Source organism: Geospiza fortis, unplaced genomic scaffold (assembly GCF_000277835.1).
Source record: "Geospiza fortis unplaced genomic scaffold, GeoFor_1.0 scaffold194, whole genome shotgun sequence".
In the NCBI taxonomy this organism is placed as follows: Eukaryota; Metazoa; Chordata; class Aves; order Passeriformes; family Thraupidae; genus Geospiza; species Geospiza fortis.
Window position 1 is genome coordinate 3631091 of NW_005054322.1, and position 27289 is coordinate 3658379.

Consider the following 27289-nt stretch of genomic DNA (forward strand, 5'->3'; position numbering starts at 1 on the left):
CAGATCTTGTCAGTAGATGAGCTTGCTGAAAGCTGTTCCTGATTTTAATTGAAATTTTTACCAACTCTGTTTTCTTGAAAAGCTTTACGAAAATTCATCACCCTTCATAGATCCATTGTGAGGTTTGCATTTTTGTCACCTGCTGCTGAAAAAGAAAATTGTTGCAGGGGATTGATTGATTGATTTTGGCCATAATTTGTAAGCAATTGTTTCTCGGTCTAACCAGTTTATTTTATATAGGTCATGATTTTCTTAGACAGAAGAGCATAATGTGACAGAAGAGCATAATGTTCAAGCCAAAGGGGGAAGCAAATGGGAATAGTTACACTTGAACTCTCTCATGTTTGCAGAATGGTGAATATATTATTAATGTGGTTGCTGTGAAATACTGTAATTGAGAGTCAAATATTTGGCGTAATAAATTCAGTATACCTTTGGTTCTTCATCGGAACTCAGTTTCCTGTGTTAAGCTCACTGTCACCATTGTGCTTGTAAACCAGTGCCCACAAAGGTGTGAGATGCGTGTTCAGGTTCATCCCCTTCTTCGGTGTTATTGCTGGATTAATTGAATAAAGCATGTTTTGTTTTATCACATATAATTTATAGAGAGTTTTGGAGAAAGCATCTCAACTGGCCAACCAAAGATTCAAGCAATGTGTTTTTTTTGTCTCAACTTCACTCCTATTCTGAAATTTCACAGAGCTGGGATTTCAGCATATAACTTCATGAGCCTTAAGAGGAGTGGCTGAGGGAGCTGGGAGTGTTCAGCCTGGAGAAGAGGAGGCTCAGGAGGGCCCTTATCACTCCCTACAAATGCCTGAAAGGAGGTGCAGCCAGGTTGGCCTCTTCTCTCTGGTAACCAGTGACAGGACAAGAGGACACAGTCTGTAGCTGTGCCAGGGGAGGTTTTGGTTGCACATCATAAAGAATTTCTTCATGGAAGGGGTGATGAGATATTGGAATAGATGCTCCAGGAGGTGATGGAGACATCATCCCTGGAGCTATGTAAGGAAAGACTGGTTGTGGTCCTTAGTGCCATTGTCTAGTTGACAGGGTGATGTTTGGTCATAGGTTGGACTTGATGATCTCAGAGTTCTTTTCCAACCTAATTGATGCTGTGATTAATTTATTGTTATATGTAAAGTCCTATCAGAAGGGTGTCTTATTTAGCACTTTTTTTTGCCTGCCATTTATCTGTTGGTAAAAATAATTCTAAAAGGGATCTGGCAGTTTTTATGAAGGAAAACAGGTAGGTTACATATACTTTTTTTATTATGTTTCTAGTTGTCTGCTGGTAAAACCAATATGGTGCAATTTGGTGATATTCTGAATGAAATGCTCTATGATGTGGATCATTATTACTGGAAAGCATTGTTCATGTAGAACTTAGGTCTACTGACAACTGCCTGTAATCTTATGCATATTACACATCTTCTGTGTGTAGTTGTCTATGTCTAGATTTCATAACTTTTTAGAAAAGAGATGATTTTGTTCTTTGTATAAACCAATTGCTATTTGTGTAAAGTTAACAACTCTCCTATAGAGGCTGTAGGGCTGATGTGCCCCTAGAACAATACTGCTTATTATCTTATTAAATGAGTATATTACTGCGATGTGAAGAGGCTTTTTTGCAGTCTGTTTTTAGGAGAGTACATATGTGTTCCATTCAAACTCATAAGCCATCATTACAGTGGCAGAGGGGCTGTGCAACCATTTTCTCTTAAAAGTGTTACTTTCATTTTTCTGTCATCTTAAAATATCAAGCAGTCATGCATACAGAACTTAGGGTTGAAAGTCTTGAAGTATATTGAGGTATATTAAATGTCTGCTTTAACCTTAAAATAACTCATACTGAAGTAAAAAGTGCTGTATAGCAGGTTTGCAGTGCAGGTGGCACAGTGAAATGACGAGTATGATTTGGGCAATAAAACAGACTAATAGCTTTGCTGTTCATTGTTGTGCAGCAAAGAGACTGCAGTAAATCAGTGAACTGCAGTCATTAATCATAATGTACGACTGTCAACTGGCAATTTGAACAAAGCCATTTTTCTGAATTTTTGCAGGCTTTAACTTAATCTGAGCTTTTTATATGCTCAGAAGAGCACGAAAAAGATGAAAAAGAGCTTGGAGCAGTAGGTGTTGTTTAGCCCAGGAGCCCATCTCAGTGGCCTGGGGAAGGGAATTGGTTAGCCTGGTGCATGTTCTTACCCCCGCAGAACAAATGGCCTATTTTCAAAAATTTGCTGCTGAGGGACTTCATGAGGCCGAAGTGTTGCATTTAAGTCCTTGGTGGCTATTTCCTTCAGAAAGTTTGTGTTGTTTCTTTTTGAATTCCAGTAGACACTTGTAAGGAGTTCCATGCTGTGTTTTGTTTTGGTTTTTTTCCTTGAATTACAGAGACAGAGAGACAGTTGAATTACCATTCCCTACTGACCAAGTTGGTTCCATTCCTGACTTTGACTTCCATATCTCTTCCGCCAGATTGTCTCCATCCCAAACAATCTTAAACAACTCAATCTTCCTTTTAATGGAAATTGTTCTGATACTTTCATTGTTTTTGTCTCTTCTTTGGCCTTTTTGTTTTGACCATATTCTTTTGGTACAGAGTCTGCTAGAAGCATATACAGTTTTCAAAATAGATCCATAGCTCTGTGGATTTATTTGGGACATAGTAATTTGCATTGTCTGTTTATGCATTGTTCCTTGCTTGCTTTTCCAAATGTTTTAAATACTTTTACAATTCATAATGAGCACTGCTGAGTGCTGCTCTTTGGTAATCCTATATAAGTCGAAATCTCTATCCTCTGAAATAACATACTGTGAAGAAGAAGGGGACAAAAGTGTCATCCAGCTTTGCTTACTGAATGCCTCTTTCTAGGATTTGGAAAGGTATTAAACACACCAGGACACTGCAAATCTTCTGTCAATACTTTGCATTTTTTGGGGAACTTTGTATGTCAGTCTAATATGCTGTATTGGATGAAGATTTTACTTTCCCATGCCCTAAATCCCATTATTTGATGTGTTAAATCAATTTTCCGCCTGCCATATGCATTATTTTTATGCTTCATTCATCTTTGCATGTAGCACTGGTTGTGCAGTGTTTGTGTTGTTTGACAACACTTCATCTGACTTTTGTCTTTAAAGGCATAAGTGTAGTATTATCACTTGTGGGATTGGAATGGGCAACTAAGTCATGATCTGGCAGGCCACTGTTAGACTAACAGAATGCAAGCAGCACTACTGACTTACCAAGAATATAGAGAAATATATATATGGACGCTTGAACGGCTGCTCCCAATTTCTCCCTTTAGTCAGTATAGAATTTCCTTATAGCTTGCAAAATAGATGTTAAAAGCTGAGCTCGTTTAGAAAGATAACAGCTTATAAAACTGCTTTGATCTGACCCTGATAATTTTATCATACTTTCCTCACATTCCTTACTCTAATGTCCTTTTTTCATCTTGTAGCTCTAGAGGAATAAAGCCAAAGGTCTTGTGGTCTGTTCTTTTACTGGCTTGCATGTGTGCACACAACAGCCTCTTACCAATTTCCCCTTATTTGATGTCAAATAAGGGGAATGTTGTGGCAGTCCTAACTTCTAAAAATTCTGAAACTAAATTCATGGAGGATAAACAACTTCTTTAATACAGTGGTAAAAGACATTGCTCAAAATCATATAGGTGAGAATTTTTCAACTGTAAGATCAGACTAAGATGGAATAGTAAGAAAAAGCAACACATTCAGTTTCTTCTCATACCATTATTTTAAAATTTATTTTATCTCTTAATTTAGATCCTTAAACTTGTGCATAAAAATTTGTATTAGATTTCTGTGATGTTAATTTCAATTTCTGTTTAGCTCTTTAAGTTTGTTTTACATAGACATTTATAGTAACTCAGACGTTCTTTTTGGGACTCCCAGTTAAGGCAGTTTAGATGGTTGGGCATGTTTGATGTCAGTGTAATGTGAGTTCATTCAGCTGGGTTTAGCTGTAGTGAGTATTGTGTCTAAACAACTTCTTACCTCCAGCAAGGGTAGAGACATTGAAGTTTTTTTCCATAGGGAACAATAGTATATTTGAGTTTTTATTTTAGAATTTCTTTGTTCAGTATAGAGTAAAATGCAGTATATTTTGGATGTACACGGTACTGTGAAAACATCAGTATAACATAAAGCTAAACTTCTGTTGTGTCTTACGGAGTTCTGAATATGGTTTTTCTTTTTTTATTTATTTTCTTTTTCTTTACTTTGAGTCTCTACTGAATTTAAGCAATTGTCAGGAACTTCTGTCTTCTTTACTTGTGTTGAGTTGTTGATTTGCCGTGTTTGCTATAGTTCATATGCTTAAGCATTCAAAACAGCATTTGGAGAAGTTCAGTTGTCTGGGAATAAATGTATTTGCAGTGTTACTAATAATAGCACACTCAACACTTTTCCCTCATACCCTCACCACTTTGAATAGATTTGGACAATAACTTCAGAAGGTTAAGTTGAAAACTACACGTCATAATGATCTTGTTTTCATTCCTGTCTACTGGTAGTCACAAGCTACTGATTACAATCTACTGTGAGGATGTTTAAACTCCTTCAGAATTTTGTACATTATGTTCATATGGACAGCCACTTTGATCTGCCTGTGATTTAGCTATTCCTGGAGCCATAAAATAGCATGCTTGTGAAGCTTTTATTTTTAACATGCTGGTTATTTTTTCTTGATTTTTTTTTATTTTGGGCAATTGTTCTGGTCTTCAGACTTAGATTAGTTGGCAGTGTTCTAGGAAGATATTCATGGACTATATTGCTCTGTTGAAGATATCTGAGTAATTGCTGGTGAGTTGAAAAACTGTCTTGAAGAGGAATCAGAACAGTGCTGGTATTAAATAGAAAATGTGGTGCTGTAATTTGCTGTCACATGTATATCAAAATGTAGATTTTTGTAGACCAAGAACATGATGAAGTCCTCTTCTCTTCCTCTCATATGTGTCCCTGAATGCCAGGGGCATACCAGAGTTCCAGACCTAATTACAAAAAATAAATCCTGTAAGCCCTACACAGTGAGTTTGAAGAGGATACCTTAATTGTTACAATTCCTTGGCCTTTCCAAACTACTTCAGTTATTTGGTAGCTTTTTTTTTTTAACTGCACGTCTAAAACTCCTGGTAAGAAAACAAAAAATAAATAATTCTTCAAATAATTCAATAAAGAAAAATATTAAAATACTTTTTTCCTTGCTCTTAGGATGGCTGATTCTCTGTAGAAAATAGGTGAAAAGTTATGTGAGAAATTAAAATGGAATTAATTCATTGTATTAATAGTGGTTCGGGAAGCTGGTAGGAATCTTAGGGAATCAAAGTGTCTAGCCTGTGTATTTGGGCATTTGCCATGGCAGGATAGTATTAGGGGTCACATAACCTCGGTCAAGAGGGTTCAGCCAAGGAATGTAGCCAAAGCAAACTGGAGAGGATTTGTGTAGAAATTTGGATGAGAAATACTGTGAATGATTTAACTGAATTTAAGAAACTTTTTTAAATTCTGAAAGAATCTGAAACAATGCTTTCTTTCTGAAGTGTTCTAGGTTGCTGATTAGAATGTTTTTTACCTCATCCATTTCCTCCAAAGAGGATAATCATCAACTTACCTCTGTCATGCTATAAGAAGAGTAACTTACAGCAGAGTCTAAAATCAGGAACATTTTTTAAGTTGCTTCATGAATTTTTTGATTGAAGTAACAATCTGAATACAGTATGGGTTACCTGTCAGTCTGTGTGATCCTTCTCATATTTACAGTACCCAGACAGTGATTTGGTTCAATTCTTGGTAAACTTTATGGTTTATTGACCATTGCAGTGGAGTTAGAGGAGCTTTATAGCTCACTGTACTTAGGACTCTGAAAAATTATGATTTATAATCAGTATATAAGTTATTTGAACACTGTTTTCCTAAGTCAGTGCATGATTAGTTGTGTTTCAAAGTCAACACTGGAAACCCATATGAAGGCAAAGAATACATAGTTTCTTGCACAAGTGAATTTTCTTGAAAGCATTTAAGACCAGAAAACTTCTAGGAACAACTGAAAAGTTAATATGAAAGTCTGAAAATAAATTTTGAAGAGTTCTGATAAACTTTCACCAGCTGCTTTTATAGTGCAGTCTTATGTATAGAAGCTGGAGTTCATTCATTAGTTACAAATTTTTTGTTGTAAGACTTCTTAAAATCAGTATGTGACTTACTGAAAATATATGAAGGACTCATGGAAGTCTTAAAAGGCACTTTACACTACTGCTTAATTAGTTTTAAGCAAACTTTGAGGCCTAAAAGGGGCTTTTAGCCTGTCAGAATTGGGCAGTGAAAGCTGCTGAAGCACAATTGAATGAAAGCTACTGTGTTGTTTGCTTTGGCTGTTAGGGAAAGGCTATATTTCTTGTTTGTTATAGCTTTTAATGACTGCGAGAGAGGTTTTGCGTGTTTGGTTGTGGTTTTTGGAAGATACTGTTGCTCGGTGGCCAAGTTTCACTAAGCTGTAGTGAAAGCTGTTATATGTTGGTACAAAACAGTAAGGACCAAAGAGCAGCTGGAAATGACATGAGTCTACCACATGCAAATAATTTGGCAATCTGTATACGGAGAATGCAGAAACAATTTTAAAAATGTAGACTGCTCTTGCTGGCAATAAATTCCCATCTACATCTAGAAGCAGCTTGAGGCAACTCAGTGATATGCTTTTTATCAGTTGCTTTATGTTCAAGTGCCAAAAGAAAAGAAATGAAATATGTATCAAGAGACTTCAAGTAATTACTTCTGTGCTTAAGGAGATTTTTTTCATGCTGTCACTTATAGTATTACATGTGTAATAATAATACTTAGTAAAGAGTTAGTGTGATATTCGTGCTTTTGAGAGGGTTTTTTTATCCATGCTTATTTATGAGAGTAGCATATGCAAGGATTGAAATTTCCTCCTTCCCCGTTTTCTTGTTCCAGTCAATGACTAACTGTTCTTGTAACAGTCATGCAATGTCTGAACTGAAATTTACTTCCTTTTAAAGAAATCCAAAGCCATTTGGGTACGTTTAGACTATGATAATGTCTACTGACGAACAAGTATGATAATTACAATGTTTAAAAATCCCCCTGCACCTTAGACCAACCTTTTTTATATCTCCTTAAAATAATGCAGTCTTATTTGTAGAAGGATTTTATTTCCTCTAAAGCATGTATCTATGTTGGAATCTTAATTTGTTCAGGTTTTACCTAAACCAGATGCATTTTACATGGTGATCCCAGACTTTCCTATTACTAATTAATTATCCTAGAAAGAAAATTCTGCTTTCAGCTTTGACATTGCCTTTAAGCATTCAAGAGCTGATAAACAGATGGCAGTGAAATTTTTTCCTCTTCACTGTCAGTAGCATGAAATAATACAGGAGGATAAACTCTTAACTTACTGTAGCAGAAGCAAGTAGTCTGTATGTATTGCTTATCTAAAGTAGAACTGCAGTTAGAAAATTCTCATTCTCTGTTATTATCTTTTAACTTTTACATGTGAAAAAATTGGGAAAAATAATTTCTGCTTTTTTTGCTTGGAAAAACAAGGGCAAGTGAGTTGTTGAATGCACTCTACATTGGCCATTCACATGCTAAAAGGCAGCAGAATTTGGCTCTGCCTTCCCTTCCTTTCTGTCAAGGGCAGTGATCTCACGGATCTGTTAATAACACTGATTGAGTCATTCTTTAATTCATGGCCCTGAAATGTTTTTAAGTGTTGTGTTCTACATGCTGCTGAAGATCACTTTTCACGGGAGCTAAGCAAATAAGGGTTTTCCATCTTGGGTGCTGTTATTCCCTTTTCCTACTTTGTCTCCAATGTATGCAAACAGGACTCCAGCAGGACTAGGCTGTATTTTTTGTTACAATGTTGTCTGAGGAAGGGGGTGCTGGTCCAGGTCTGTGCCAGCTTGTCCCTGCTCCTGCCAATGTCCTCTTGGACAGTCCCTGTGTTTGTTCAGGGAACTGCTGGTGTGGACTCATTCCCCAGTTTCTGTGCCACAGTCGCTAAGACGCTTTGCTCATTGTGCCTGAAGGGGAGGCTAAGTTCTATCCTTCCTCGGCGCATGCTATTATTTGTTTTCCTCTTCGAAAAATATTTGCATATAAATCCAGTGTGTATATAGTTTATAAATAATGTTCTTGGAATTTGGCTACAATGTCCAGACTTGTAAGTTACCTTGCCTCCTTGAAGCATTTTTTCTTGTTTTTCAATAAAAAATGAATTGTGGGATAACAAATGAGTCTTCCCTGATGGGAGTTGCTGAGGTTGTTTGCATGGATTCTGTCACATTGGAGAAGATGCAACGTGAAATGAAAATGCTACTGCATACCTCTGAGTTGTTGATGGTGATGGGGAATTGCTGATGTCATTTCACGTCAGCAGACTGACCCATGGGTGTAATGTTCTTTATTAATTTATAAAGTATATATATAAATTATATATTATTATTTCTTAATAACATGCATACTTTATTAAAATAAGTTTAATCTGTTCATACTTGGTTCAAGCATTTTTATGTTGTGAATGAGGTTTGTTTCAATAAACATTACTTTAGACCTTTATTACCCTCTAAAACAAACCTTAAAGTAAGCCTAAAATTTTTATTCTTTCTTAGAGGTTTCTTTAACTTCTGAAATGAGCTTTGCTAGTGGAAAATGACTAGAACATGTTTCATGGTTAAGATATGGCTGATGTGTTGGCAGGAAGGAAGCACGTAGGCAAGACTCTTTTCAGATGTTTGAGAAAAGCAGACCTAGTGATACTTAGTAACAAATGGCAATACACGTTTTCAAATAATCTACTGATAAACCACTGGTTTGGCTATTGGCATAGTTTACTAAAGGATCACAGCTTTTATCTTTGGAATTACAACTGAGATTTGTAATGTCAGATATGCTTGCAGATACTTGCCAAACACTTTGTTGTTACAAACTTGTAGTAGAAAATCCTGTGGTTTACAGTCTACTTGTGAGCAAAAAATGTTTGGTGGTGTTTTTTCCTTTCTTTATGTTTATGGTGTTGGTTGTTTGTTTTCTTTTATTTAATCTGAAGTAGTAACTTAGTTATGTGACCTGAAATTTTGTAATAGAAACAAAGTATTTTCTAGTATCAGGGTTTGGGTTTGTGTTCCCCCCCCCAATCTCGTGTTCTCTTTTTGTGTTTCTTAAGCCCTTTTACTTCTTTATGGTGAGAACAGCACTCAAGGTATGTTTAGAACTGTAAACATTCATTGTTCTGTGAAGAATGTTCCAGAAGAAAATTTAAAGGGTCACAAAGTGAAGTGGCTGCTCTAAGTTATGATTTCATCACTGGTAATTAGTGAAGGAAGAAAGCTTGGATTTGATACCAGTAAAGGTGGTCACAAGCCACCAGTATGACAAATTGTAACCATCTGATTTTGTCTTGAGGCTTTATCAGAAGATGTGTTTCAGTGCAGGTTAGAAATTCTTCTAGATTTTATGCATGGCAGTGGTGTAACATAAAACTTCTATGGTTGTTTCTGTCACATTTATGCTCATGGAAGAGGACTTGAGACAGGAACAGGTGCAGAAAGACTTGAATGGTCAGGAAAACTGTGTCAAGAGGAAACTAGAAGCCAGCTTGCTTATTAGTCTTTTAGAAGAATGACTGGGAGAAAATAATGTGCTCATGAATATCACTGGGAAAAAGTAGGGGGAGGAATTGTTAAGAGGACAGTCTTTGTCCTTAGTGTTACATATCCATGTGGGTGGTTGTGTAGCAACTGAGCTGTAGAATCAAGAAAAAAGCATGTCAGGCATTGGAAAAAGCTGTAGGAGAATTTTTTATTCACAAATGCTTCCAGCAAAAGATTTCAGATGATGTAGCAGGCCTTGACAGAATATATCTTAAGCTTCCTGGCATTAAAATCTTGAGATGCTTGATTTGAAAGCAGAAATTAACTGTTTAACAAAGTTTTAGAACCTTTTAACCTTTTCCACTTGTTAGAAGACCATGGTATAAAATGGATATTTCTGTGCTCAGTCAAGAGTTAAAATTAGGTTTCTGTGAAATCAAATGCTGTTGTGTACAGAAAACAGAGCAACTGACAGTTTATAGCACAACAGTTGTCTCCTATCTTGCACAGAGAATATAACTCTGGGATAATATACTGAAGGTGTTATTTGAGACTATCTGTAGGTGTGCTGGCAGAGAGCTCAGCACAAGCCACATTAGAAGCTTTTTGTGTTACAGTTGATTTTCTGCTATCTGCTGATCTGGAATAAACAAACTTCAGAGATGAGACTTTCATTAAGCAAGCATAGGAAACACATGGGGGTATGTGATATTGTCATCTCTGCAGAGAAAAAAATGCTGGATGAAATGATTCATAGTTTCTGCATAATCAGAGCCTTTTTTTTTCCTGAAGGAAAATGCATTTATAATTGTACATTTGCTGGTGAATCTCTTTAGAAGTTCTTTCCAAAAAAATGAATTTCCTATCTAAATGTTTTGATGATGCAGAGGGAAGAGGGGATGTGAGCTGAGGAGAGTGTGTGTCAGTCACAAGGATTACACAGTTTTGGAAAAGTCCAAGTAAAAATTTTAGAGCCTCTGGTGAGCTCTTGGCTTTTTTTCTTTTCTTTTTTTTTTCCTTTCTTTTCTGCGTAAAAAGATGCTGAATTGGGAGTGAGTTAGATAAAAATGTGAGACTGTTGGTTTTTGAATGCAGAAAAGAAATTGTCATGTGACAATGCCAACCATTTTTTCAATTGAAACCACAGTTTTCTCTGTACGTGTAACCTCTTCTTCCAGGCATGACTGAACTACTTGATATTGAGATATTGAGCCATGAGAGTTGATTTGGTAAAACTCAAAGTCCCGACAGGATGACTTTTAGTGTCGTCTGAAAAGTCACAAAATTGTCTAAATCACCAGTGCATCTCTTTACCTGTATATTAATGAACTTGTTGGGGGTACATTTGAAATATCAGTTATTGAGTCAGAATGTTTAGAGAGTGCAGCTAAAAGTACGCTATTAAATCAGTGAGTTTTGCAGTGCATTAGTGAATTAAAAATTGAATTAATTCAAAATTGCACATTTGGAATGATGTCAGTCTGATATGATTAATAATATCAGTAGAAGTTTGGCCATTGAGTAATAGTAGTGGTAGTATAAGGTTAGCAGGTTCAGTGTTCTGAACAACCAGGTTCAGTACCTCCTCTGGAGGCAAACTTAAAAGTTAGCAGTTCATCTCATAGTCAAGATTTTAAAATGTGTATGCTGGATGAACAAATCAAGCCAAAAAGTTCTAAACCTCCCACCCAAAAAATACTTTGCACTTTCTGCTGCCACAGTTTAAGGTGTATTCTCCAAAAACTTTCATGTTCTATGCCTGAAGCTTTTAGCCTTATCTGTTTTTCACAAAACCTGACCTGGATTTGCAGCAGCATATGTATCAAAACGTTACTTGTCACTGATTCGAGCAGGTTCCCAGCTTGTACAGTGAACACATTTGTCTTCTGACAAGGACAATTTAACCCCAACTGTTTCATTAAAGCATTATTATATTTATCAACAGGAAGAAAGTGGATTGTGTAAAAGGTTGAGGTTTTGGGCTGTTATTTTTTAAAATATAACAACAGTGTTACGTTAAAAACAGTTACTGGACCTCTTAAATCTGAGATCTATTAAATCTTGCTTAGACTTTGCCATGTACCCATCAGGCCATGGTAACTGAAGGGAAATGATGCTGTCCATCAGCTCTTCACAGGACACCTCATTATCCACCTGCAGGGGTCTCATTTGGGCATAAATAAACGAGCTGATGTAGCCTCTTCAGGATAAGACTTGTGAATCTGTAGTTCATTACGTTTTGTTTTAATTATTGATAGGGATGGCATTGTGAATTAACACTTTCCTGTCCCTTCCCTGCTTCCTATGCAACCTGTTCTGTGTCTATGATAAGCCACTGTTACCACAGTGAGAGCACGTGAGCCATCAAACTGAGAGGAATGTGCGAGGTAAGATACAGATAAAAGCAGAAGCATGACAGAATTCCTTCAGAAAGGGTACTGAGCCCAAAATCATTCTTACAGAAAAATATCATGATAATACTTAAGCCTGTAAGGTGGAACTTTGACCTCATGAAGGCTAGTTTGAAAGGAAAATGAATGAGAAAGTAGAAATGAATCTACACCAGAAGCAGAAATTTAGGCCAGGCTTAGTAGGCTATAATAACGAGTGTTAAAATATTTTGTGCTTTTCAAAAGACTCTGTTAAGTGTACCCCCCCAAAAAAACCACCAAATGGAAGAAATTAGACCAGAAGGAGACTTTCTTTTGTCTCTTTAAAATACACATTGCCAAGCAGTTGTTAAACAGCAATGGCACTGATACTTACCTGTGATTTCAGGCTGTCCACAAGTGCCATTAGTGCCTTTTGGCTTATTCCCGCTTGTATGCGCCAGCAAGAATTGTGGCAAACATTGGGTGGTTTCTAGTTGCCTAGTCACAGGCACTGGATTGTTTATAAGTAGAGGTTATGTGTGTGAATTTTACTTCCCCCCCACCCCAAAATATTTTTGGAGTCTGTGTATCTGATGTGTCTCATCTTGTAAAGATGTTAGATTAAAATCCTGTTGTAAACTATGGCTTGTTAAAACAAGTTAAAGAAAGAAGTTGCACATGTTACCCATCCAACCCCTCCCTGACCGACAATCCAGCATACTGGGTATCTATTTTGGTTTTGTTTTCCCCAAAGAAGGCAAGGTTCTTTGATTATGAAGGAAAGAAAAATTAGAAGGTTGAGAAACATTGTCTTAAACTTAAGGAAGAGCCATGGGAACAGTTACATAGGATAGAGATCTTAGTACAAAAATTACAGGTCTGTAGTTCCAGTGGTTCCAGCTATGTGTTTTTTAGTTTGTTTGGGGTTTTTTAAAGGATGGATAAAATATGTACTAAAATATGTACTCATTTTGATTTCAGTTCAAGGAAGTATTTTTATTATTTTTCCTTTTGTTTTCCCCCTCTGTCTAGGAATAGGCATCTGATTTTTGATTATTTATTGCAACATAATTTGTTTACTCCAGGATTTTTCTTTCTTGGTACCTTTTTGATAATGTTTTCATGGATTTCTGGAAGTCTGAAATACTTCTTAGCCATTCTTTAAGATGCTGTACCTCCTGTGTAAACAGCCATACAATTACTTTATTGTTTAAGGTTGTGCTTGATAGTGTAGGTCAGCTTTCATGGCACAAAACAGATTTGTATTGATAAACTGTTACAATTATGTTGTGCTGACTTCAAGAACAGCTGGGGGAGAAGGACATGAATAATGTAGATAAGGGAGATTAACCCTGACATCTGTGGGAGATGGGCAGACAGAAAGGGAAGTGATTAGATGAGTAATACTCTGCTTTCCTGCCACTGTAAATTAGCATCAGGTATCTTTCTCATGTCTTTGCCCTCATGCCTTTGATGTACTTAAAGATCAAATAACTTTTGCTCATTTCCATGATTGTAGCAAATTTTCTTACAGAACACTGAGACTATTCATGTGTAAAATGAATTTAAAATAAGCAAATGTAGCATTTAAGTCTGTCAGGTGTGAAAAATAATTTTCCTCAAGGTGCAGGCAAGTGAGCTACTTCACAGAAATTGGTTTATGTGCTACTTATACCAGATGTAGATGTGAGGGAACTCCTCTTTCAGCAGGTCACTGAGGTAGATAATGCATAGCATAAGCAGTGCCCTCTCTTCACAGCTTGAGAGGAAAAAAGTAAATAATAGCTATTAAAAGAGAGAATGGCGTGAAAAACAAATCTGGACATTGCATTCAGTTTGTTCCTTCTTACTAGTGATGTCTGTGGGCTGGGACAGGTTCTAGACCATTAGATTACATCCTGCTGTTTTTGGGAGCATCATGTGGAATTCCCCAATGGAAGTGGAAGGTGCTGATTTCCAGAGTAGACAGCTTTAAGAAAGATGATCTCTGTGGCTAAAACAAGAGATTTGTAGTACAAGGTATTGGAAGAGTATTGTGCAGGGATCCACTGCCTTCTTTGGGCAGAATGTAATTCCTGGTTTTATTTCACATCTTTTCCAGTTCTCCAATAGGTGGAAGTTGCTTGAATGAAGCAAGCTTGTGTGCGTGCACATTTATATGCATGCAAATGAAATTTACATATTTTTCAACTTTACCTTTGTATTTGATGAAAGTAGTGGTCACTTCTCCTTTCAGAAAAGAATTCTGTAATTTCTTAGTTCTGTTAGACATCTCTAATATACCTGGGAGTCCCCTTATAACTATATCAGTTTTACCTGATCTCTCATCATTCCATGCTAATAATTTAAGTGTATCTGTGGTGGCTGAACCTAATCTTGAGGACTTTTCAGTATCAAGATATATTTTTTGTTTCCACAGAGAAGGCAGAGAAAGCCCTGCCCTCATTGTGGGTGTTCACTGTGAAATTTTCTTTCATGTGCCAATAGGAGCAGTTCAAGCAGATGAGGGAAATGTAGCTCCATAGAGTAAAGAGGGGATTCAGCTGAACAGAGTATGATGTTAAAACTTAGTTCCGCAGTCAGCTCTGAGTCAACCTACTATAAAGGCTAAAAATGGGAGATAGAGGGCACTTTTTAAAGTTTTTAGAGTTGAACAAGATTTCTTCTTACTGCTACTGTGAAAAAACACCTGAAATATTTGTACTGCTCAGGCTGATGCATACAATACTGGCATGATACAATCCATTGATCCTTCTTAGGACTGGTTGTTTATTGAGGAGTGAAAATTAATGGCTTGTATCCTCCCTCTTGTGCGGAAGGCATGGGAGAAGGAGGAATTCTTCATGAGCCATGAAGTGGGTTGCATACCAAATGTTTGTTTTGTTGATGGAATGTGTTTGTTGCGAGATGCTTTTTTTCCATCTGATAATACAAGTGTTTGGGTGCCTGTGTGAGGTTCACGTGGCAAGTGGACCCACACAGGAGCAGTTCTTGAAGTACTGCAGTCTGTGGGATGGATCTGTATTGGAGGAGTTAATGAAGGACTGTAACCCATGGGATGAACCTGTCCTGGGGTAGGGGAAGAGTAAGAGAAGGAAGGAGTGACAGAAATGAGGTCTTTATGGACTGACCACAACTCCCATTCCCTGTTCCCCTGCACCACTGAGAGACATGGAGGCTGGGAGAGAAATAGCAGAATCATTAGAGAGGTTTAGTCTGGAAAAGGAGTATAAGGGAAAGGTGATTTTAGTTGCTATTGTTTCTCATTACCCTACGCTCTTATTAATTGGCAATAAATCAAATTCCTCAAGCTGAATCTGTTTTTTGCCCATGACAATGATTGGTGAGGGATCTCTCCTGTCTTTATCTTGATCTGTGAGCCTTTGCTTGTGTTTTCTCCCTCTGGCCTGCTGAGGATGGGAGAGCCACTGGGTGGGCAGCTGTTGGCCAGCTAGGGTCAGTCCACCATGATCTACATCTGTTTGTACCCACATATATGCGGTCACCTAAATGCAGGTACAATAATGAAGCAGACTACTATAGTAACCTTCATCTTTTTATTCCTTCAGACTTGTGATACTCTTTTGACTTGTGATACTCTTTCTTCTTGCAGAGAAATTTCATTTCGTGTCCTTGGAACTGGAGTGTACCATGGAGATGACAATAAGAATATGCTAGCCTTTTTCTCCCTCCTTCCCTTCTTATTTTATACAGAGGAAACACGAATCCCTGAAGTGATTATTGCACAAAATTTTGGGATCATTGGGAGAGCCAATTTAAGATGCTGGATTACTCCAGGCTAGTTAGTGCACTACCTGAGAAAAAACGTAGGGTGCACGTTTCTTGCATTTGCCTGTGCTTCATTGCAGAGTGCTGTGGAGAAGGAAGCTTTGTATTCCATTGTGGAGTGATGGATGGAATAGAGTAAATAAGGATTGCTGGGGTGGAATTCAAGGAGGGTGTTTATCAAATGTATCATCATTTTGGCCAAACATTGCTATTATTGTACAACAGAGGGTTCAAGGATGTCTTCTATTCTTGCATCATCTGGGTGAAGGTTGGGGAAAAGTGCTTCAATGTGACTATTTCAGAAAAGAGTTTCTTTTTTCTTTCCCTGTTGGAAATCAGTGTATGTATTTGCTTCCTACAGTAATGGTTGCGACTGATCAGCCACATGTGTAATCTTTTGAAAACTGTGGTGGGCGACAGGTTCACAGGAGTGCCCAGGGGTGTTTTAAAGTGAACCTTCCTGTTCCTGCCCCCTGCATCCGCTGGGGATGGGCTCTGAAACAAGCAGGAGAAACACCCGTGCAGGCTGTTGGCCAAGTCGTGAGATCGAGGCCCCCTCTAGTGGTGACATCTCTGCCTGGCTTAACGATCTCCTGCTCCCAGCCTGTTTTTATTCAGTCCGGGTTTTTTTCCCCTTTTCTCTAAATCCGTTATTTAGTTCCTCTCTGTATTAGCCCTTTAGCTTGCCCACATATTATACACAGTAATAAAGGAGAATATTTTGATATGTTAAATCTAGTGATTAAAAGAAAAGTGGATACAAAAGTAGACCTATTGTCACTTTGAAATTTCCTACATCTCTATTGTAATCTTAATTTAACTTTGAGGGGGAGATTTTTAATGTTGGTTCTTAAATTAATGAATGGGAGACAGATGGAAACGTGCAACATGTTGACAGTGCTCAAAAGTAGTGCTTAGCAGAGTTCCTTCATAATCTCTTCAAAATACTTGTCTTGCAAGGTCTGTATGTTTTTGTCTTTTTGCCTGAGACAGATGCACTTTCTGCATATTTTGAGTCGGCAGCTGTACGTCTGGATTCAGGGTTGATCAATGTTCAGATGCTATTGTTGCATACTGTGGGATCAGTAATGATGACTATGCTAGGAATCAACTTTAGAGCTACCCCTTTTTCAATCTGATACAAGTTGTACTTTCAGAAAGAAAAACTTGGAGCCTATGCATTACTATGTCATGTTTTTTTCTAATAGGGGGCAGAATTGTTTTTACTTTACTGGATGTTCTTTGTCTTCTGTTATTTGTTACTCTGTTTGCTAAGTAACTGAGATAGAAATGTCTCTTAGTGAAGAAATGCCATGCATTTTTTTGGTGTAACTGTCATGAATAAAGCAGAATGCATTTGATGCCAGAGGCAGTGGAGGTCTTTGCTGCCTCTTTTTCACTTGTGTAGCATCACTGTCCTAGAAGCTGCTGACTGCAGTAAAAGCTGGCTGTACACCCAGGTTATTATTCATAAATTCTGGCAGAGGGAGAAGACAAGTAGGTATCCTGCCATGAGTATGGAGATAATGACAACTTGGGTGTGTAGGGTATGTCTTAAAAGTATGTAGTGCTTCATAGTTCCATGAGTGTTCTCATGACTGATGGATGGCATTTGCCTCTAGAATGGTGGATTTTCCTACCATTTGAAGGGAAGGCTTCATTAGAGAGCATTGACATTTGACTGATTCTCATAGGTGCAATTATATTGATAGTAGATGACTTGCCTTCTTTGCCAAAGTGGGGGACAGCATTGCCAAAGAACTGAAGTGAACTTTATGTAGGTATTTCAAAAGGTGTCCAAGATACAGTGCCATCATTTGTGGCTTCAGTTCCCAATAAAGATGTGCCTTGCTAATGAGGAAATACAGGCTTCCTCAAAGCCTGATAAAAATATGGGGAGCTTACAGTATAAAAGGAAGAGCTCCATGTGGTTGTGCCTTTATAGACTTCTTTATGTACTTTCTAATGTTCTTATTTGCATTATGAAACTAGGGTTGAACTGACTAATTTTTTCAGGCTTTTACAGTGAATTGTTTGAATTCCTTGTCAAAATTCAGACATCTCATTTGAATACCTTGAATGGTATCTTAGTGCAAATGCAAATAGCTTCTTTAAAATGATTCCTGTCTTTTATTCAGTAAGTGCTGAATCCTGCAGAAGAAAAGGAACTTAGTGGCCTGGAATTAAGGTTGTTTGGGTGACGTTTTTCCATTGCAATTTCTTGATTTCAGGACTTCATAGCAAATACAGATATTTCATATATATAGATATATATAGATAGATTTAATTATTTTTATTGTTCTGTGGTGGATAGTTAGTCTTTTGCAGGTTTGTGTTCTAGAAACAAACTTAGAGTGAATTTGTCTACCATCTGAAATGTGTAAATCACTTCCTTTTAATAAGCTGCTTTCTTTAAAGTTCTTTGTCAAGATTTATAATGTAGTAGTGCACGTGCATATTTGTTTAAGGAATTAGTTTTACAATTTAAAGCCTTCAGTTGTTTAGCTCTCTCATAAATAGTGTGCAACTTTAATTAAATAATGTACTAATAACCGATATTTAAAAATCTGTGAATCACTGGAAAGTAGTAAAATTGGAGCACTTAAGGAGTTTTAGTGAAAGAAATGTTACTATTTGACTTCTAATTTTTTGGGGTATTTTGACAAAACCATTTTGGTCTCAGCACTGCAGTTTTTTCATAGCATGCATATATAGTATATATATGTATAGTGGCACTTGTTTGTCTGGCTGTAAAATGTGAAGTCAGGAAGGTCGTACACAATGGCAGCACTTCATTGTGGTGGAAGTTGTCAGAGCTGTAGGAATGAAAAGGTTTTGCTGCAGGGATGGGGGCCAGTAATTACTGCTCTAATGGCAGTGTGGTTCCTGGCCATGCAGTGTGCCAGTTACCAAACAAGGCTTGGAGTCTCCTGTTAAATGCTTATTTACCAGTGTGAACTTTTTTGCTTTTAATTGTTCTCTCCCAGCTAAGGAAGTGCTTATTTTGTAGTGTAGTTCCTGTCTGGCTTCCAACATAGTAACACTTCTCATACAAAAGCCATGTCATTGTGCCAGAATTCTGCTGACTCTTTTAAAGATCAAGATTCCATCTAATATTTTTCTAAACTGGATTGCTTACTTTTTTGTGTTCTGTTACTTTATTTTGGAGTTTTAACAAACTTGTTCTTGGCAGGGAAAGATGAAGTGAAGCCAGATGTAGTTTGAAAATGTCTTGGTTTCACAAATAGTGAATGAATGGTGTATTTCATTTAACATAGGAAGCTTACTCCATTGCATGGACTCCCCTGCCCCATTGTTTTCTATTTGTCACCTATTTCATAATGGAAGTTACAGGAAGTAGTGACCTCAGGTGAAACCTACCTGTACTGTCTTAGCGACCATTAAATGTTCTTCTGCTAGCATAGATTTATTTATTTGTTAGAACTCCCTTGTGTTGCATAGTCTAAGCAAATTCTTTAAAATTCTTTTAAACACCAGCAAATTCCACCCCTCTGTTCATTTCCATTTCTGTAGCAAAAGGCAGTCTGTACAGTAACTTATTATTAGTAATTACCATGAAGTGTTATTCTTCAAATTAGTGATGTAAGGCGGCTGTGCAGCATAGCAATTTGGGAAGTGTAGAGTTAAAGAATTGCAGGAAGAAGCTAAAGGTTTGCCAACTAGTTGTTTCTATACTTTAAAAGTATTGTCACAAGTGGTTTAAAAATGTAGTTTCTGCATTTTTCCCCTCAATAACCCAAGAATGCCTTAGCAAAAAAAATTCAGAAAGTTTATGAATGGTGACAAAACCGAGGTACAGGCATACTGTTTTTTTTCACTATGCTCAAATGATTCTGCAGTTTCCTAAAGTCTTAACCCTTGTATTTTATGCTAGAACTTGTATTTCAGGTTAACTCTGAGTTTTATACAGACTTACTGTAAGATGCAGAAATTTGAGGCAAAAGTATCTTCATATAATGTAGTATCATAATAATTATGTGAACTTCAGAGGTTTTCCTACATGTTTGTGTGGGCTTATAAAGTACAGTATAAAACTACTATGCAGGCTGTTTTCCTTTTAGTTTCTTAGAACATGTGCTTTCCGGTGTGGAATTTTCAGAAAGCTGCTAAGGTTTCTTCACAGCTGCATCATGTTCAGAGGCTTGTATTCATTCTAGGATTGTACAAAAGCAATCTGTTTTCTCCTTTAACTTTCATATGATCTGGGAGGTCTATTTTTCTGGCAAAAGTTGTACCACTAGTTAAAAATGTGATGGGCATTTTGTATGTTAGATTCCATTCCAGTCCTGTGTAGAATGGAAGATATTCAGATTTCCTGTTAATTATATCTTCTATCGGTAAATTATAGTGACAAACTTCTGCTTTTTCTGTTAAGTTATATTACAACGATGTGTAAATGCAGTTTTTAATTCCCCTGTCCTATACTGTGAATAGGTTAGATTTTTTAAAAAATTGTTTTTATTGTCATCATTATTATTGTTTAGGAAGCAGCAGTAGATACAAATGTTGAAATTATCTTACTGTGATGACTACACAGCAACAAATAATTGACTTCCTTTGTTGTGCATGTAGTGTGTCCTACAACCCATGGTCCTGTGGATGACAGGAAGGGATTTGTCTCTGATGATCTGTGTGGTTTTTGTTTTTCTTTCATCAGTTTAACAGAGTTAAAACCTTGAGAACAAAAGATAGAAATAAATAATGGAGGGGGGAAAAGGCATTTAACTGTGTTAGTAATGCCTGTTTTAGGAATGGGGTCAATCTAGTTGCTATTTTGCTTTTTTGAGATACTAGAATTTTTGAAGAGTGAGTCAAATATTGTGGCAACAGGCTTTTATTTGATGTGAAGATAAATGAGAACAGGCATGAAGAGGGAGTTAAGGTGGCAGGCTGCAGTTTTAGGAGCTTGAGAAGAAGTAACATTTTAGTGTTCACAGGTTTTGATCTGTGTTTCACTGAAGCAGTATCAGGTGAAGGATGGGTTGTTACTCTCCATCTAGTGCCAAGTTGTTTTCACCCTAGACAGGAGAGTTCACTCGTCTGGATTTTGCTGCTCCTTCCACTTTAAAGGAGGAAATGAGCAGGATTTTCCTGGCAATGTCACCCCAGAAAAGCATGATTTTAAAAAAGTGAGGTTTTCTTTGCACTTGAATTGTAAAATATAAATAGCCCCTTCATCATTTGAAAAGTTTCAGCATGGCAGTCTTCTGTTAATATCTGATAATAAACATAGCTAGAAAGGCAGCAGAATTCTTTTGGGATGCTGTGCTGATAAACAAGCGCTCTCAGGATAAATAGAAAACAGTAGAGAATTAAAGCACAAAACCAGAGGAACAATGAAGAGCTTTCTCCTGCTTTGAAACAGTAGTAAGAGTCACTCAAGAGGAAATGCTTTATTTTGATGTCAGAAATGAAGGGAAGCAGAAGGTGAGGTAATGCTGTGTCTAAGCACCATCAAAGCCTGGTAAGAGAAAGTGGAGCAGTTAGAGTTGCTGTTGTAGAGTAACTTAGAAGTGAATAACTTTGGTTGCAGTGCTCAATTTGATCGTGCTGCCATTAGGGTGAGCAGAGCTGCTCTCAGTTACTGTGCCTGCAGGCCATCACAATTGCCTTGGTAGGGGATGGAGTAATGAAACCAACTTCTTGTTGAAGCAATGAGGTGAAGCCAAGTGGAGGCTGACAAGACTAGAATGTGCTGAATTTCAGATCACATTGCAGGAACAAGAACAAAACTACTAAGTCCTGGCTGGTGATAGGTTTGAATTCAAGCTGTGCTGCAGTACAGCCAACTTCGAAGGAAGTTAAACAATTCTTCTGACTTCTACCTGTTTGTTCACAAAAAGCAAAAATATGATTTATGGCCCTAAGGACAGGGCTGTGGAAGTAATCCATACTTTGGCTGCTGTTTTCTTTTTATTTTAAGTAAGCTTTGAAATAACCTTTGAAGGATCAGGCACTAGGCTTAAAATAGCAGCAGTGAAGTGAGGAGATCATTAAGTTCTATTTTTTCCTTACCCTCAGACATTTTGCTTTTTGCGTAGGTGTATTCCTGTTCCTTCCACTTCACAGGTGACCATTCTTCAGGGCAGGTTATCAGGCTGGTGACATTGCTAGGTAGCATTTGTCTAGTTTCTGAGGATAAGATTTATTCTGCCACACTACTTAAACAATGATTTGAACCCGGTTGGTTCTGTTGAATGCTGGTGTGCATTATTATTTTATGACTTGAGCTCACATCAGTACTATTATACCTCATCCTTCATACAGTGGCAGTTAAGTAACAAAGCTCAGTAATGTTTTTCCTTCCTTATTTTCCTTTGTGTCTGTGTGCTTAGAATGGCAAATGAAGAACGAATAACTGATCAAAAGTCAAAAGCTTTTGTTCTGTGTGTACAAGCAGGGTCTTGGGGGATTGGAATCCATCACTGTTGTCTTGTATGTACTTCTATAAAATCCATTCTTGAAGATCAACACTGTTTCTTTGGGCAGCATTCATTTATAAATGGTTTAGACTCAGGAAATATAGGCTAGTTTGAAGAATTACCTGATTTATTTATTAATCTATTTAAATAAATTAAAGATGTAATCCTGGTTGCTTGTTTTCTCTCAATGCTCTCGTTATTTGCAGATGGCTAACTGTGTATTGGCTAGATCTTAGGGTATATTATATGAGCTTTGGAATCTGTTTGCAACTATTTCCTCAGCATATTGAGTCCTGCAAATAATTACTTTTTATTAGACCAAATAAATCCTAATTGAATGTTTGCTCTTTTATATGCAGCCTGTTCCATTTCAAAAGTGTAGAAGTTTTCACTTGCTTTACTTTGCATAATAAAGACACTGATCTAATTTGCTGTCTCCCTGTAAATTATGTTTATTCACTTACTTTATTAAAATGCAGCTTTTCAAAGTATATCTTTCTAATGGTTCAAAAAATACACCTTCTCTTTTTCCTTTTTCCAGATTTATCCAAGAATAGGTTAACTGAAGTTCCTACGGAGCTGTGCCATTTTGTGTCACTGGAAACACTAAATCTATACCACAATTGTATCAAAGTTATACCAGATGCCATAGTAAACTTACAAATGCTAACTTACTTAAATTTGAGGTAAGTTTATCTTTGCCACATTTTTTTGTTTATTTGCAAATTTGTGAAGCTTTTTTTGTGTGCACTTTATAATGTTCTGGGACAACTGACTGCATTTTTTCATGTTACTGAAAGGGTAACACAAAAGCTCATTGGCTGCAGAGACGGCTCTGTATGAAGGCATCATAAATGCCAAAATGTAAAAATAATTGTTAAAAGAAAACCAAGAAAGTTAATCCAGTTCTGTCCCTTAATCTTCCAACAAATCCAGAATGCTAATCACATCCGCACAGTTGTTTTCTTTTAATTCACTTCTGATGGCAAATTTTGTAAAGCTTGACATACTTTTTGCAGCTCAAAAGATGGAGGGACAGAGGATTTATATTTTTCACCATGGAGAATAGAATGGAAGAGTGAAATACTATATCTATCACTAGCATAGTCACATTATGAAAGAAATATAGCTGCTGCCTTTTTGAGGAGAAAGTGGCAAAGAATTGGACATCTTTGCCTCCTTTCCAGGAAATATCTGTATGAATGCTAATCAGTACAGAGAATAGTTGCTAGTTAAAGTGCATATGAATGCACTTGTGCTCTTGATGGAGGGCAAGTGAGCCCTTTTTCAGTTGGGGCAAGGTGTGGAGTTTTCTTTGTAGTTTAATGTGTAAAAACTCTAATAGTGAAGCTCTATCAGTCTGTGAGAATGAGGTCTGAGTAGAAGGTGAAGTGGCTCTCAGTCTTTTAAATTCAAGGAATGAAGTCATGATCAGCCGTTTTCAACACTGAAGATCTTTCTCATGTCTTTTTTTCTCAAGTCTATATTATTACTATAATGCAGTTTTGGCCACTGTGGAGCAGTATTTTGTCTTAAAAATTTAAGGGGAATAGTGTGTCCTGAGTATCTGCACACATACAAGTGATAGGACTTGAGATTTTGAATTAGTCTTTGTTAGATGTACATGAAGAACTTAAAACTGGATTAAGTTATTAAAAATACATAAAACATCTTGGTAAATTTAGGAATTAGAATTAACTTGGTTAGAATTCAATGTCATGAAACACTGAATTAGAACTCTGTGTAGTGATAGAATTTGTCTGAATCATCACAAAACTATAATAGATTTTATATCACATATGACAGTAAATTAGACAAAATAAAAGCAATTTTTCTTTTGATTAACTTAGGTGATTTCTCTCCGTTTAAAATACCCCCCTTACTTGGATGTGCCCGTCCCCATGTTAGTTGAATGTATCGAAGAGTGTGAAGAAGGAAATACATCCTTGAGTTTCTAACCACGTTGCTTCTTGGCAAGAAATAAATGATGGATTTAAAATGCGTATTTTTCTGCCTGTTACCAGCAGAGCCCATATGTTGAATAGCATTAGAATGTGATGCCAAGAGATCTATATATAGTTTTTGTGCCTTGGTGTATACTGTTCATGTTTTATTTAAAGAAATTCCTTTGAAACTAATGATGATTTATTACTCACTTGCCCTGGTTATGTTCTGTTCCTTATCTCTTATTGGGTTGCTTCTGAGTTCTGTGGAGCTTAAAAATTGGTTTTACTTATTTTTTATCTGTGTCTGATCTGCAGCATAGGGGTTACTGTTTTAGACTCTAAGTTTCCTCCATTTGAGTTCTTTAGAACTTGAAACAATATTTACAGGTAATTTTTAAAAAAGTTGTGTCTTGGTCTTCTGTAAGGACATTAGAATTAAGAAACCTGGCTCCACAATAAAGGCTCATACTTTTTTTCAGCTTCTGCTGGTTAACAGTCAGACTTCTCATTTTTATTTTCTTTGGGTTTTTTTCTTGATATCTGTCTGTATCCTGGCACGCACAACAGAGATAAGATGGTAGCTTGCTTTGTGCAACATTTTGAGACTGTTTTGTAGAGCATGAATATGCAACTCTGTATGCAGCTTTGTAGCACGCTGCTGGTCTAGCTCTTGAGGAAATGCTTTGCAGCTTGTGGAATTTTGATGATTGCTTGTCTTTGTTTCATGTCAATATTGCAACTCCTACTGAAATTACTCAGGACAATTTTTACCATGTGTTCCAGAGTGTAGTCGTATGTCTTTGCTTTCTGAAGCCTTAACATGTAGGCAGGAGCTAAAAAAATGGTTTATACTGGGGTACCGCTTCAAGATACTGTTCATTGTTTTACTACATGTTAATAATCATAAGAAAGAAAATGTTATATTTTAAGGAAATTTTTAAATATTCCAGAAGAGAGCAACTATGTTGTTCTTATAAGCATAAAGTTTCTTCTGGGAATTGAGCCACTAATTACTATTTTTAATCTTGTGGACATAACAAAGGGTCATGATATTTGTCATCTTTAAGCTCTAGCTTATGAATCTTGGGAAGAAATGAACCATTGATAGTCCCAGAAATTTTTGCTGTATTTACTTGGGTTAATAGTACAAAACCATAGACCAAGATGTACCAAGTCATCTTCAACTATAAATGTGCTTTAAGTTAATTGAGAAAATAACCATTTTGTCTGTGATTTATATATTTGTCTTTCAGCTGGAACAAAAGGCATCCATTTTAATGGCACATAAAACCACAGGAATGTTTAAATATTTGCAAAATACTGTCTCAGTTGACTTTCCTGTATTCATTAGGAAGGGAAACAGCTGTTCTTCGTGACAAACAGATTTGTTACAATGTTGTTAAACTGATACAATGCATTTTTTTCCACAGTGGTAAATTCTGCAGTATTGTTAGTCGATAATCAGGTGTTTCTAATGCACCAGTGTCTTCTTAATTGTTGCCTTTTGAAAATTTCAATTTTATCTGCATAAAATATGACCCACAAAAATGAAGACATTTTGCAGCTCTCAGAGTTTGTGAGTATACAGTAGAACATCACCAATGGTTTTAATATTTTTTGTTTTGTTTTGTTTTGTTGCAGTCGAAATCAGCTTTCTTCTTTGCCAGCTTGCCTGTGTGGTCTTCCTCTAAAAGTCTTAATTGCAAGTAACAATAAGCTAGGTTCCCTTCCAGAAGAGATAGGTCAGCTAAAACAGTTAATGGAATTGGTATGTTACTGATCTTTTTTTTCACTTTTTATTTTGACTTCTTTTGAATTTAAATAGAAACAGTAAAATTCACTTTTCACATATATTTGAACAAGTGCTTAATACTGTAATGTAGTTTGCAGAACTTAAGTTTTTAACTTCTCAAGTGTGTTGGATAGTAACACAATAGGAGTTTCCTTTATGTTCTTCAGGACTCTTTTAAACAACATCACTGCCCTTGGTTCATTCAAAACTCAGTTTCCAAGTTCCTCATCTTTACCAGTGTTGCTCACTGCCTGCCTTGGCTCCCTGTTTCACTGTATCAAGTCCTTAAGTTCTGGCATCAGGCTCTGCAAGGTTGTACCCCCCTGTAGCACCCTCCTCTCCTGCTTCCTTTTTGTGTTTTTACTATCTGCTTACCACACTGCATTCCACTCAAGCTATTGGTCTTATCAGTCTATTTTCATTTTATTTCACTACGTTTGTCATGCAACCTTCCTTTCCTGGAACACCCATCTAAACAGATCTACAAAATTATTATAGTCCTTGTTTTCAAAGCTGTCTACACTAATACTGTTTCTAGAAGCAGTAGATAATTTAGAATATATTGTCCAGTCAACGAGAGTCTGGAAAACCAAAGCTTATTTGGTGCAATAGCATAAAATGAATTTAATTGCTCATGTTTGTGGAAAATAGATATGAGAATACTTTCTTTTCTCTCCCTTTATCTTCCTCTGCTATATATTGTCAACCGAGACTCTGAGTTCTTTATGACATAAGTCTTCTGGTTATTTCTATTCATTTTGACCTTTTGAGATACAAATTGACAAACTGTATTTTGACACTGCTGATTTATGCATAGTAAAACAATCAGATTTGAGCTTCCTTCCAGCTGCTGGGATCTCCATTGACAGCATTTACTTTGCATTGCTTTTCTGTGCCTGAAGGTGCCTTATTATCATATTCTTGTTTTTATAAATTACATTACAGAAATTAAAACATTGCTTGAGGCCCTAACCCTGCTATTGATTCTTCATAGCTAGCATGAAGTAGCAGCTGTGGGGCTTTTTCCTTCTGATATTCTTGAGCAGAATCCTGTGGTATCAGGCTTCTGTTATGTATTAGAATTGATGTGGCTGTTGATGAGGATGGTGGGGGTAGGTACTTTTTCCTTTCTGAGTTATGACTGAGTTCAAGACTACCAAGTTTGTTTTCTTTGGTGAGCGTTATTAATTTATCTTATCAAATAGTTTAAATTTTTGTGCATGTGTGGTGGGTTTAGTGAGATTTACACAGATGGTTCTGATTTAATTATTCTTAAAAATATGTTGGGTAATAGCACTGTTTT

The 27289-nt window shown here is 36.7% G+C and overlaps 1 protein-coding gene across 9 annotated transcripts in view; it reads left to right on the top strand.

Annotated features, from left to right (window-relative positions):
• The first annotated feature begins 22680 nt into the window (after positions 1 to 22680).
• LRCH1 (leucine rich repeats and calponin homology domain containing 1) overlaps positions 22681 to 27289 on the top strand; it is a 62596-nt gene continuing 57987 nt past the window's right edge. For all 9 annotated transcript variants that reach the window (XR_004081696.1, XM_031056811.1, XM_031056812.1 and 6 more), the window contains exons 1-2: positions 22681 to 22934; positions 25836 to 25962. Coding sequence is in view for 8 of the 9 variants with exons in the window: in XM_031056811.1 (XP_030912671.1) it covers positions 22750 to 22934; positions 25836 to 25962 (312 nt within the window). In the remaining variant the exon portion in view is untranslated. The remainder of the gene's footprint in view (positions 22935 to 25835; positions 25963 to 27289) is intronic.